The 13621-nt window shown below is 46.7% G+C and overlaps 1 protein-coding gene across 1 annotated transcript in view; it reads left to right on the forward strand.

Moving 5' to 3' along the window:
* Window positions 1–13621, forward strand: part of Inpp5d (inositol polyphosphate-5-phosphatase D) — a 105419-nt gene that overhangs the window by 61400 nt on the left and 30398 nt on the right. Inside the window, exons 7-9 of the mRNA XM_027397475.2 lie at window positions 4136–4216; window positions 4331–4402; window positions 5747–5870. Of these exons, the coding sequence (XP_027253276.2) occupies window positions 4136–4216; window positions 4331–4402; window positions 5747–5870 (277 nt within the window). The remainder of the gene's footprint in view (window positions 1–4135; window positions 4217–4330; window positions 4403–5746; window positions 5871–13621) is intronic.

Below are 13621 nucleotides of genomic sequence, written 5' to 3' on the forward strand. Positions count from 1 at the left end.
AATAGGCCATATACATGAGGAAAGATGTTCAACTGTCCCTAATGGGTAACCAGGAAATGCTGTTCAACTCCTCTCTTGCTTATCAGATGGGAGACATGTTGACTGCTGCAGGTAAGTTTGACTTTGGGAGTGACCGTGACACTCACAGGTTTTCTGAAGGGCAGATGACCTGTATAGGAAAGTTGGCTGCTCTCGTCTGAAGGGAAATGGAGGAGTGGATCTGGGGGAGAGGATGGGGGGGGGACTGGAAGAAGGGGAGGGAGGGCAAACTGTGGAGGGAATTATTGGATGAGAGTAGAATTCAAAATGAAATTTTAAAGAAAATAAAAGAAAGACCATGTATATTGTTCAAGTAGCCTGTGTGGGAAGCTGACTTAGAGATCACATGGGCACTGAGAGGCACTGATGAGGGCAGACACTGACGCTGTGTCTCTGAAGACAGGAAATTAGATGGATGACGAGATGTGGCACAATAAAGTAAGATAACTCTGTCCAAGGTGCAGACGCCGCTGAGGAATGAGCTCCCGGCATTCCCAGTTGCTGTTTAGGGACAGCATATCACAGAGCAGTACGGGAATGGGTGCAAGGCTGCAGCAAAAGTCAAGCCACGGAGGACTCCAATCCAAAGGGTGCTGACTGCCACCATGTGACCAGTAGGATTGGAGAGAAATGGGCCCACCAAGGAGCTTGAGTTTGTAGGGGTGTGAAAATTACTCTGAAGAGTTGATATTTCGAGACTCCTAAACAAGCTGACAGTGGATTATACACATAAGTGGGGGTGTCACAAAAATGTGGGGCTCTGAGAAAGCCCCTGGGATGGCAACCTTTAAGCCACCCTCAGGCAAAAAGAATAAATAGGGCCTCAGAGCCTGGAATGCTGGAATCGGGTGACCATGCAGCTCTTAGAATCATGAGGATTCCAGGGAAGATAGGTTGTCTTCATAGCAGCCTTGATAATAGATGAGTGATTAGTAGGACTAGTTCTTCAGAAGACTGAGGCAGGAGGATTACTTGAGCCTAGAAGTTCTAGACCAGTATACACGACGTAACAAGACACCTATCAAAAAGAGAAAGAAGGAAAGGAAGGAAGGAAGAGGAAGGAAGGAAGGAAAAGGGGAAACCAAATAGGTGAAGGGTCATGCTAGTCTCTTCCTGCTCCAAGTGTCCTGTGCCCATGAACTTCCCTAGTGCCAGACACGGCAGAGGAGAAGAGGCAGAGACCCTTCTCTCCATCACCCTTGACCTTACTAACAACCGGCTATAATCTGTTTTACAAAAGAACAGCTTTTCGGAGCTGTTCCCATCTGCAGTTGCTCTGAATAGCCATCTTGAAATATGCCAGAGAAGAATATTTTGAGGTAGCCTATTTTGGTCTCCCACAAAGATTTTACAGGGAAAATATATTTGTGTTCTATTTATACAACTAAAATTATTCATCAGAGCGGGGGAAACTGGTTCTTCGCTGTCTTTGAAGTGAAGGATGGGTTAATTTCTAAGAAAGTAAATTCAAGTCTAGGCGAAATGGGCGCTGCCAGACACCCGCATTTAAATAGCTTGAATGGGAGCACATACCCCAAATCTTTGACGTGGATAAGGAGAGAGGCCAGGTCTCCAGAGCAGGGCCAGGGTAAGACCAGCGGGCAGCATTGTGAGTGCAACTGGAAGCGAGCAAAGTAGTGCAGGGTAGAGGGTAGCACCCTCTACGTGGGGTAGAATTCATGTCTCACTCCTAACCCCCCAGAAAGCAGAGAAATATCTATATTTGTTTTAAATCTTCTTCTTCTTCTTCTTCTTCTTCTTCTTCTTCTTCTTCTTCTTCTTCTTCTTCTTCTTCTTCTTCTTCTTCTTCTTCTTCTTCTTCTCTCTCAAAGAGATCAATCTGCCTCTGCCTCTCCAATGCTGGGATCAAAGGCGTGAACCATCATACTCAGCTGGGTTTGTGTGTGTGTGTGTGTGTGTGTGTGTGTGTTTGGTTTTTGGTGTGTGTGTGTGTGTGTGTGTGTGTGTGTGTTACATGTGCAGGAGTCCACAGAGGTGAGAAGAAGGTGTTGGATCCCTGGAACTGGAGTTACAGGCAGTTGTTTTGTTTTTTGTTTTTTGTTTTTTTGTTTTTTTGGTGGTTTTTTTTTTTTTTTTTTTTTTTTTTGGTTTTTCAAGACAGGGTTTCTCTGTGGCTTTGGAGGCTGTCCTGGAACTAGCTCTTGTAAACTAGGCTGGTCTCGAACTCACCTACCTCTGCCTCCCGAGTGTTGGGATTAAAGGCATGTGCCACCAATGCCTGGCCAGGCAGTTGTTTATAAGATATCCAGTGTGGGGTAATTGAACTCAGGTCCTCTTGAAGACTGAAAAATGCTCTTAACCCCTGAGCCATCTGGTCAGCCCCAAGAATATCTATCTTCATAGGCCTGCAGACCTTACAGTCCAGAGGAATGACTTAATACAAGGGGTAGAGAAAGAAGATTGCCCCCTGTGCCTGAGTTCAGTCTTATCCCCACTGGCTCTTCATTCCTTGTCCATGCAGTAATATCCTACCCTGCACAGTGGGGAAAGGAACAGATATGCTCAGATATGTGTCTGGCATCTTGCCAAGGCACTGATTCTTGCCACCATAGAACCCTTTTCCTTGGGGAGGTAGAGATGCACTTACTGGAGATATGAAATAAAAATACAACAGCCAAAAGAGTTGCTGGCCAAGGGGATGGCAGTAGCCTTGAGTCAGGCCTGTAAACCCTTTTAAAAGTGTAGCTAATCTCCGAATGGTGGCACACGCCTTTAATCCCAGCCCTCTGGGGCAGAGGTAGGAAATGTCTGTGAAAAGACCAGCCTGATCTACAGAGTGAGTTCCAAGACAGCCAGGGCTACACAGGGAAACCTTGTAACTAAAGCTGGGTTTGATGGCTCAGGTCTGTAAGTCCAGTTTATAGAATGCTAAGAAAGGAAGACTGAAAGCTGAAGGCCTGCCTGGGCTGTGTCTCCAGACCCTGTCTCAAGCAAACAGAAAACAAGGCAAATCAAAAGCCAGTTAGCCTGGCTGATAGCATGAGCAAGGACTGTGGTGAAGGGCTAGTGCTCAAGTTAGTCATACTCAGGTCTAGTTTGTTCATCTGACTTCCATAGGCAGGGGCTGTACCTCATTAGCTCTGCCTCTCTCACAGGGCAGCATGTCCGAGGTAAAAGAAATATTTTAGAATTTAGCTTTGCTTTGGTTTTTCTTTTTTCAGTGTTTGGGACTGAACTTGGACCTCACTCACAAAGCTTGTGTCTATTCTATAAACATAGGCTTGGAGTCAGGCCCAGCATACATGGAGACCAGACCCGGTGTCTTTGGATAAGTGACTATGCATTAGGGCCCTGTTGTTCACTAGACAGGGCTATTAAGTATCTTCCTTGGGAAGACATCAGAATTGAAACCCTGAAAACTATAGTCTCATGGAGCTCACACTCTAGCAAGGGAATCATATACCAAACCCACAACTGGAAGCAGCAACTTCACCCCATGGTGACTGATACAGACCATAGCAGGGTGATTTGACAGGGACAACCAGGTGGCTGTTTGAGCTATGGTAGTCAGAGAGGAGTTCTTTGTGGGTCTCAGATCTCGATAGCAAGATGCCCTTTCCAGATGAGATCCAAGCCTCTGGATATTCCTTAGCAAGCATAGCTCAAGGCAGACCAGAAGCGAGGAGGGTGGTTCACAGCAGACCATCTGAGCCTACAGCACCCTCAGAGCCAGGGTATGGAGTTTGGATGGACTTCTGTCTGCCATGGGAAGCAACCAGTGAGGGTCTTAAGGAGGGGGTGGGGTAGGGCATGGGTATATTTTGGAAGTAGAGCATGAAAACCAGCTCAGGAGACGTAGGAGTGCAGGAAGGTGATGACCAAGGGTGGCCCCAGAGTTTTAAGGACTGTGTAGGTGGCGTGAGAAGCACTATGGGTGAGGCAGAGTTAAAGAGAAGTGAAGATCTATTTTTTGGTCATGAGGAATTTGGGATGCTTACATATACACCACAGTGTCCTTGTCTTCTGACAGGGGTGATGATGGTACTGGGGGTGGGAGTGGGGTGGGAAGTGTTTAGCGCCCACCCCACAGCCGACTGTCAGCCAAACCTCATTTGTTCTCATTTTCACTTTCCAGGTGCCCAGTGAAGCCAACCCTATCAACATGGTGGCCAAACTCAGCCAGCTGACAAGTCTCCTGTCTTCCATTGAAGATAAGGTACTCACGGGGGTACTACAGTACAGCACCTCTTGATTTTTCTGTAGTCCCCTCTTTGCACCAAGTCCCAGGCTGTACAGTCCCATGATTCTGACTCACCACTGCTGTCCACAGGTCAAGGCCTTGCTGCATGAGGGCTCTGAGTCTCCCAACAGATGTTCCCTCATCCCTCCAGTAACCTTTGAGGTAAGTGACTCTGGAGGAGTGAAATCTGGAAATGTCTTCCCTTGGGGACCACCATGGTTCCTGTGAAAAAAGGGCTTTTCACTTGGGCTAGAGAAGGACAACAAAGCACCCAGTGGCAGTGAATAGTTAGTGAAGCCACCTACTTGGGAAAGTGGCTAAATGTTAAAATTGCTGCCTAACTGTACCAGTGACGCCCCATCACGGGGAGCCTGTAAAGAAAGGCTCCTCACTGGTCCCAAGGTGGTTTAAAGTTTATCCTCCTTTGAATGGGGAGGAGGAATAGCATCAAACTGAGGGCACAGACTGCTTATAAAAATAGTGTCTGGGGGAGGGGACAGTTAGAGAAAACAATTCTTATCATTTCCTTAAAAATGACTGGCTTAGGCTGAGACCCAGAAAGGTGGTTTTTCTTTATGGACCCCATGTTTCTGGTGCTTCCAGGCCTACCTAGTCCCACCTTCATGAGACACCCACAGTCCCCTCCTCATCCCTGAAAGCAAAACCACTTAAGACAGATTTCCATCACTTTCTTCCTCCACTTTTTTTCAATTTTACAGTGTGTGTGTGTGTGTGTGTGTGTGTGTGTATGTATGTATGTGAGTTTGTGTGTGTGTGTATGTGTGTGTGTATGTGTGTATATGTGTGTGTGTGACTATGGAGGTAAGAGGACAGCTTGCAAGAATGGTTCTCTCCTCCTACCATGTGGGTCCCAAGGTTTAACTCCAGGTCACCAGGCTTGGTGGCAGGCCCCTTTACCCACAAAACCATCTTGCCCGACTTCTCTATCACTCTTGTTTGTTTGTTTGTTTGTTTGTTTGAAATAGAGTCCACACAGCCTCCTCTTGCCTCCACTTAAATGTGCCACCACACTCAGCTTAGATTTTCATTTTCTGAACATGCCTAGGCAAGAGTGTTCCTCATAATTGTTACCAGTAGATGTTCAATTAGTGGTTGTAACAAGGCCCCAGAGTGTGAATCTATTAGTAAGATTCTTCCCAGAAGTAGATGACACATCAGATTAATGACTGTTGTCAAACTAATCAGTGAATGAACCATTTCCCAACAGTTCATCTGTTTCCTCCACCAAATCTGTTGGTGGAACAGCTGGGTTGCACAATGGGCGAGCCTGGCTCAGCTTCAGTGTGAGCCATTTTCAGGCGTATTATGGAATAGAGGGGTGTTTTGGAAAGTACTCGTATCAGGCCAGGTTGGGGAAGGCCTAGAAATAATAGCCAGATAGCCCTGCATATGACACTGACCCAGGCTGTCCCAGCTATGTAGACAAACTGATCAGAGTTGGTATCCAAAAGCCCAGCCACTGACTGTATCTCTTACACTGTGAAGGTGAAGTCCGAGTCCCTAGGGATTCCTCAGAAAATGCATCTCAAAGTCGACGTGGAGTCTGGGAAACTGATCATAAAGAAGTCCAAGGATGGTTCTGAGGACAAGTTCTACAGCCACAAAAAAAGTAAGCTACCTACTCCCCATTCCACCCCAACCCTTCAACATACACTCACCCCATGGTCTGGTTCTGTGTAGGAACTGTTACAAATGACCAGTCAACAAGTGTCTTAGTTACTTTTCTACTTCCGTGACAAAATGTCACAGCCAAGACAACACACAAAATGTTTGATGTGGGGCTCACGGTTCCAGGGGATTAGTGTCCATGACCATCATGATTGGGATCGTGGCAGCAGGCAGGCAGGCAGGCATGGTCTGGGGCAGTACCTGAGAGCCTATGTCTTGACTCACAAGCATGAAGCAGAGAGGGAGCTAATTAGGGAATCGATGAGCTTTTGAAACTGCAAAGACACCCCCCCCACACACACACACACACTGCCACACCTCCCCCAGCAAGGCCATAGCTCCTAATTCTTCCTAAACAGTTCCACCAACTGGGAACCAAGAGTTCAAATATATGAGCCTATGGGGACCACGGTGACTGTCAGCAAAAGCCAGGTACCCCTCCCCATTTTTGAGGGTGGTCCCTGTCCCTGGGTGCTCCCTAAGCTTCTCCCTGCCTATGGAATTCCTTTCTTGATACAAGGACACATTTCAGGGGTCTCCCCTGTATACTTTGCCAACACCCCTGGAAACAAGATGATAAATTAATTACTTGTCACAACTGCCCCACAGCAGTGTGTAAACATGGGGCTTTCATATCTGTGTGTGTGACTGTTTGTCTCTTCCCCACGAGCATGCAGTTACCTCATCTTGCTGGAACAGGCCCTGTACTGAAGGTGTGGCTAGAAGAGCTCCTGAAGGTCCTGGGTGGGCACCTTTAGGAAAGCACTAGCCCCCTGGAACTGACTTGCGTGAACTCTGTGTCTAAATGGTCCAGTCTCATATCCCAGCTCTGTCACTTAGAAGCTGGGGACCTTGACCCACCTCTCTGAGCCTCCGTTTCTAGTTCTCAGGGATGAAAAATGTTGAGTGAACAACACATGGGGAACAGCCCAGCATTAGCCTCCCTGAGACCAGCTGTTCTCATAGGCACTGCTGAGCCACTGCAGCTCTGTCTGTCACACTGGCCAGAATTTATGCACACAGTGGGAATGATGCCCACAGCATCTGGTAGAGAAGCTGCTGTGGGCAGAATAGTGTCCAGGGCAGCAAGCCACCCATCTGGTCCCCGCCCACGTGCTATTTGAATTCTGGTGCACCGAGGGTGGATACATACTCAGATAAATCTATCAATACAAGGGTTTCGGCTACTTGGAAGCTTTGAAGCAAACAGAACAGGTAGAGGTCCTTTGGGAAGAAGGAATGGTTTAGGGAGCAGACAGAGGAGGCTGGCCCCTTTAAGCCATGAGCTTATCAGTAGAGACCTCAGGGTGTGAAGCGACAGGGGCAAACACCATGAGGTGGGGTGACACAGAATCTTGAAGAAGAGCAGAAATAGGCCTGGGGGAGGTGTAGTAACAGAACTGGAGGGCAAGTTAAGTGTTAAGTGTTGGATGCCCTAGACTCCTGGGCAAGATAAGTGTTTCATGAAGAGGACTTTGGAAAAACTACCAAGCAATAAGTTTCGGGCTAAACCTTGGTGCTGTTGAGTTAGCACCGCAGGTGGTTCTGAGGGTGACTGTTCATCACCACAACATGGGGTTTGATTGCCCACCTTCAAATCCAGGCTCTCCCTCCTGCCAGCTGTGTCACATTAGCCTCTCTGTGCCTCTAGTCTCTATCTGTAAACCGGGAATGATGACGACGGATGTCACGGAGAGACTGCATGAGAAGCCACGAATTCATACTCATAAGAGTAACTTGCACATTCCGCACTGCTCTGAGTACATGGGAGAATGTCCAGGCAGGGGCTAGGGATGGGGCCTGTTGACCCTGCATGTCTTCTCCTGAGCACCTCCTGGACACTGGCCCTCTCAGGGGTAGAGCACAGACAGGAAAAGCCAAGATAGTCCTGGGCAGGAAAAGGTCTCTTTCCCCTCTTGCATCTTGAGTTCTTGGCAGAGTCAGGACAAATTACCACGAGAAAAGAGAATGGATTGGTCACATGTAAGTGTCATGTGATGTGGGAGCTTTCACAGGGAAACCAGGACTGGGAGGATGGTTGAGCAGACTGTCGCAGCCAGGTTTGGGAAGAGTCGGGGGCTGGATACTGACAGCACAGAAGGGCTGGAAGTTAGGGCAGTGGGAGGTGCTTGGCCAGGCCTGCAAGCTCAGATTCTTCTCAGCCTCCTTTGTCCTTGGCAATAGGATGCTCTTCCCTCCAGGTGTGGACAGCAAAATTGTAACATGACAGTTTTATCACCAGCTCAAAGACAGACGACAAAGTCCTGTCTGCCTCCCCAGCCCTTCTGTCAAGGTGCTATGTTTTGGGTTATAGGTGCTTTGTTTGGGGGTACAGGTGCTATGTTTTGGGGTACAGGTGCTATGTACTGGGTCCTCAGACCTGTCAATAAATACCACAAGCAGATTAGAAGTCCAGAGCTGAGTTCCCAGCTCAGCCATTGTGACTTGGTTTGGTGCCTTCTCTCTGGTCCTCAACAGCATCTTGCAAGGCTACTGCTACAAGGGTTAAAAGGATGAATACTAAAATATGTGGGGCCTGGCATGGAGAGGGTGTTTGGTGCAATGGGCTCCTGGCTGCAGTGTCAGTGTTACAGTTTTCTTTCCCATGTTACTGAAAGAACAGAATGGAATGGGGTGGAGAGTGGGGAAAAGAATGAGGAAGGAGAGCCCCTGGACTCTGGAGTAAAAAGCCACCAGGTTATTGCAGAGTTGAGCTCACAACAGGAGAGTGACAGATGGTTTTAGCAGGAAGCCTGTGCCAGAGGCAGCTGGCTTGGACAAGTGTGTGCCACTTGAGCAGGGAGAGCTGGTCAAGAGGTCCATTGCAGCAGGATCACTGGTGACAGCTAACGAGATCACACTGAACTCCTGAGAAGTACTGAGAACTGGGTGTCAGCGCTAAGTGGCCATGGTGACAGCTATGTTATTTGTCCACCCCGCCCCATGCTGCTTAGACAGATAAACCCAGTCCACACAGTACCCATGTTTCAGAGCCCCGTGTGTGCTGTTGTGAATATGTAGTTTTCTCTATCAATATAAATAAAAGGGGATGTTGGGGGGGCATGGAAGGAAGGAGAGAGAAAGAGGCTCCCTTTCTGTGGCTGTTTTTGTTTTATTTGATTGGTTGGTTGATTTTTTTTTTAAAACAGAGGTCTTGTTTTCCAAACTAGTTTTGAATTCACTGTGTAGCTAAGACTGGTCTAGAATTCCCAATGCTCCTGACACCACCTGTGTGATTGCATTCCATACTAGTAACCTATCTCTCACTGGTTTCAAGAAAGCAGGAAAAACAAATAGGCAAATGTTTAAAACAAAATCCTGTGTTACCAGATGACCTTGGACTTTACCCTCCCAGATGGTTTTCAGATAGTGTGAGTCTGTGCATAGTGGTGCAGCCTTTTGATCCCAGTGCTTAGAACAGGCAGTTCTTCATGAATTCAAGGCCAATGTAATCTACATAGTGAGCCTCAGGCCAGCCAGGGCTGCATATTGAACCCTGTCTCAAAAAAAAAAAAAAAAAATTAACAGCAACAATAACAGTGCAAGCTGGGTCTCAGCACCAGGAAGCTTGTACTTTCCTTTCTATAAATTATTCGTGTGTGTGTGTGTGTGTGTGTGTGTGTGTGTGTGTGTGCGCGCGCGCACGCGCGCGCGCGCGCGCGAATGTGCTCCAGCAGATGACCAGAAGAGGCTTTGGATTCCATGGAATGGAGTCACAGACAGTTGTCAACTGCTTGGCATGGGTGCTGACAACCAAGCTTGTAGCCTCTACAAGTGATACATAGTCTCTTAAACACTAAGCCTCTCTAACTATACTTTAAATGAGGGTCTACAGTGTTCCATCGTGTGTCACATGAAAGGACCAACGCTATCTCAGACCCCACAAACACCAGAAATTTTGTATTCAACCTCATAATTACAAACCTCAGTTGTCCCCTCTTATCTTACAAAAATGTAAGGGTGGCTGGCCTCTTTACTGAAACCTGTCTTGAATTGGAAATGGCTCAAGATTTGTTGTCTTGGCTAGCTCCAGGTCTTTATTCTTCTGAGCTTGCAGCAATGGAGGAGTATGGCAAGGGCCGTTCTTTCAGGAGACCCAGGTTTGCTTCCAACACAGACATGACAGTTCCCAACCATGTGTGGCTTCTGTTACCAAGTCAAATGGGCTATGCATGCATTTGGTGTACAGATACATGCAGGCAAAACACCCATACACATTAAATAAAAATTTAATTTAGCTGGGTGTGCTGGTACACACCTTTAATCCCAGCACTCAGGAGGCAGAGGCAGGAGGATCTCTGAGTTCAAGGCCAACTTGGTCTATAGAGTGAGTTCCAGGACAATCAGTGCCACACAGAGAGACCCTGTCTCAAAAAACTTGCTTAATTAATTAATTAAAACCAGCAGTGGTGCTATATGCCTTTAATCCCAGTGTTTGGGAGGCAGAGACAGGTGATCTCTGTTGAGTTTGAGGACAGGCTAGCCTATGTAGAGAGTTCAGGAATAGTCACAAGTACATAGAGAGACTGTCTCAGAAAAAAAAGAAAACCAGAATTTTTAACTAAAAATATTTTAAATAAACATTTTAATGATTTATTTTTATTTTATGTGCATTGGTGTTTTGTCTGCATGTATGTCTGTGGGTGTCAGATCCTCGGGAACAGAAGTTACAGACAGTTGTGAGCTGCCATGTGGGTGCTGGGAATTGAACCCAGGACTTCTGGAAGAGCAGCCAGTGCTCATCATAGCTGAGCCATCTCTCTAGCCCAACTAAAAATATCTTTAAATTAACAGAAAGAGGAAAGAAAAAGGAATAACCACTCTACACAGGGTCAGAGGCAGGAGGATCAGGAGTTCAAGCCATCAGCTATAGAGAACCCTGTCTCAAAAATCCGAAAAGAAATAAATAGATGTTTTAAATGAAAAATTTAAGGGCAGAGATATCTTTCAGTTGTAAAGTACTTGTCTATTGTGTGTGAGGCCCCCAGTCCTGCCCAAAATAGAATAAAAACAGCAAAAGAGTAAAATGTAAATCTGAGGGAAGCCCTCAGAAGGAGGCTTTTTGTTTTTGTCTTTTGAGGCAGAGTCTAAGGACCTAGGCTAACCTGAACTCGCTATGCCATTCAGACTGGACCCGATGGCAGGGTTCCTCGCTCAGTCTCCTGACTTCTGCCATCGTACATTGTGCTTTTCTACATTGATGTACCAGTCCAGGGAGTTCAAACCCATAACAAGTGTTAGTAAAAGAAAAGAGGAGAAAGAGTAAAGCTCCTCAAAGAATCCAGAAAAGCATGTCACGGAATAACACCTGTGTCCAGGATGACACCTCTGTCAGAGGGGAGCCTCATGACATTGCTTTCCACCAAAAGGCCCTAGCACTTGCTGAGTGAGGCAGAACACAGAATACATTGGGGACTCCCCAGCTTCTGTGGGCGCTGGGAGAACTCCAGGGACTCAGCATGGGACCCCATGCTGGGTAGGACATACTAAATTGAAAGGGTACGAAGAAAACTCAACAGAAGGGAAAAGCACATGAGAAGTCTGTAAGTCTTCACAAATCTCTAGAGCAGTGATTCCCAACCTTCCTCATGCGCTGACCCTTTAATACAGTTCCTCATGTTGTGGTGACCCCCAACCATAAAATTATTTTCATTGCTGCTTCATAACTTAGGTGACCTGTGAAAAGGTCCTTCGACCTCCAAAGGGGTCACAGCCTACAGGTTGAAAACCACTGCTCTAAATGCTTTCCTACTGGAGTCATAAAAGACTCATCTTTCCACCTCTGTCAGTTGTGATAAGTCTATTGAAGGCGGGGTTTAAATGAGTCCACCAGACCCAAGATAGATGATAAATAGGTGTTTATGAGGGAAGCACTTACACAGATAAGAGTGAATAACTGCCACGATGCAGTCTGTGCCCTTCTAATGTTCTCTGCAACCCAAGAGAGCTCGAGCTAGCCCCTTCTCTACCTTATAATGGGTCCACATCTGCTCCTGAAATCACGCCCAAAGGGTGTGGCCACCACCACAAGTTCACTGGCAAGGCAAGATGCCACTACAGTCTACCAGGGACTCTCATTAGAGACTCAGTGCCCAAGATGGTTGGTTGGTTGGTTGGTTGTTTAGTTAGTTTTGCAGTCATGGGGATGAAACCCAAGGTCCTACGCATGTCAGACAAGTGCTAGATGAAACTAGGGAAGATCCCAACAATAAGCAGGTAAATAGACAGGCTCATGTGGCCCAGGCACTCACTCCTTATCTTCTTGCTTTCACCTCCCAAGTGCTGGTATTATGGTGTCTGCCACTAGGCCTAGCTGCAGGTAAGGGCTTCACAAAAAAAGAACTCCAGTAGCTCAGGGAATATAGCAAAAAAATGACAAATGGGCATCTATAAAACTAAAATTCTTCTGGCCAGCAAGGGAAATAGTTAACAGAGTGAAAAGGCAGCCTACAGAATGGGAGAAAGTCTTTGCCAGCCATTCATCTGACAGGGGATTAATATAGTGATATCTACACACCTGTGTTTATCATAGCCACGTTCATTATAGCCAAGTTCTGGAATTGGCGTTGGTGCCCATCAGCAAATGAAGAAAATGTTCCTGTACGTGATGGGATGGATATTACTCAGCCATAAAGAACAATGAGATAGCATTTATAGGAAAATGGACAGAACTGGAGATGAGAAAGGGAGGGAGAAGGAAGGAAGGACAAAGAAAGAGAGTGGCAGCAACTAAGAGAAGCAGAGAGGATTACTAGGAAAGAAAGTGACCAAAGTGGGTCAGAGGAGTGGGGCAACGTGGAGAAACTGTGGAATGATCAAAAGTACATCCTGTGCATGAATGAAGACGATACAATGAATGGATATGTTAATATATGCTAATTTAAAAGGCAGACAATTTTTAGAAAACAGTTCTTGGAAAGCTACTAGAGATGTTACTGTGTCAAAATGAAGGTGTAAACAAAGAAGTAGGAAGACATGGAATGTGAGAAAGAAGGTCCAACCAGAGAGTCAAAGGAGTAGATTCCAGAGTTGAAGAAGGAAGGTTCTCATCAGGCCTCAATGTCACCTGACCTAGAGGGTCTGGAAAAGTGCTTAGTCACAGGGCACGGACAACGGAGAAGTGCTTAGTCATGTGGGAATGAGTGTTACAAATTGGGGGGAGAGTTTGGATCAAGAAAACACATAATACATGGTTAGGATGGTAACTCAGTGTGCAGTGATGGTGACCTACAGCACCATCAAAAAAGAAGAGCCAGGCAATTGCACAATTACAGAAACCCAGGAAGAGTTTAACATAGTGCTTTTATCCCTTGAGATTTCATACATGCTTACGATGTATTTTGATCATATCCACTCTCACTCCTCCCCCTAGCTCCTCTCAGATCCACCCCCGCCCATCTCTCCTCCCATTTCATGTCCTCTTACCGAGTCAGTCAAGTTTGTGCTGTCCCTAAGCTCATGGGAGTGAGACCTTCCCCCCGGGTCTTAGAGGCCAGAGGCCTACCAGAGGCCATGCCCTTAAAGAGTTGGCTTTCTCTCTCCCAGCAACTGGCTGTCAATAGCGCTCAGCTAGGGGTGGGGGTGCTTGAGTCCAACTCAGGAAAAACTGTTTTAAGTTGTGTAGGGAAGGAAGAGCAATGGAAAACACCAGGACTAGTCTGCCAGGAGCCTCAGCATGTCACGGTGCCACAG

This window comes from Cricetulus griseus, chromosome 2, assembly GCF_003668045.3.
Source record: "Cricetulus griseus strain 17A/GY chromosome 2, alternate assembly CriGri-PICRH-1.0, whole genome shotgun sequence".
Lineage (NCBI taxonomy): Eukaryota > Metazoa > Chordata > Mammalia > Rodentia > Cricetidae > Cricetulus > Cricetulus griseus.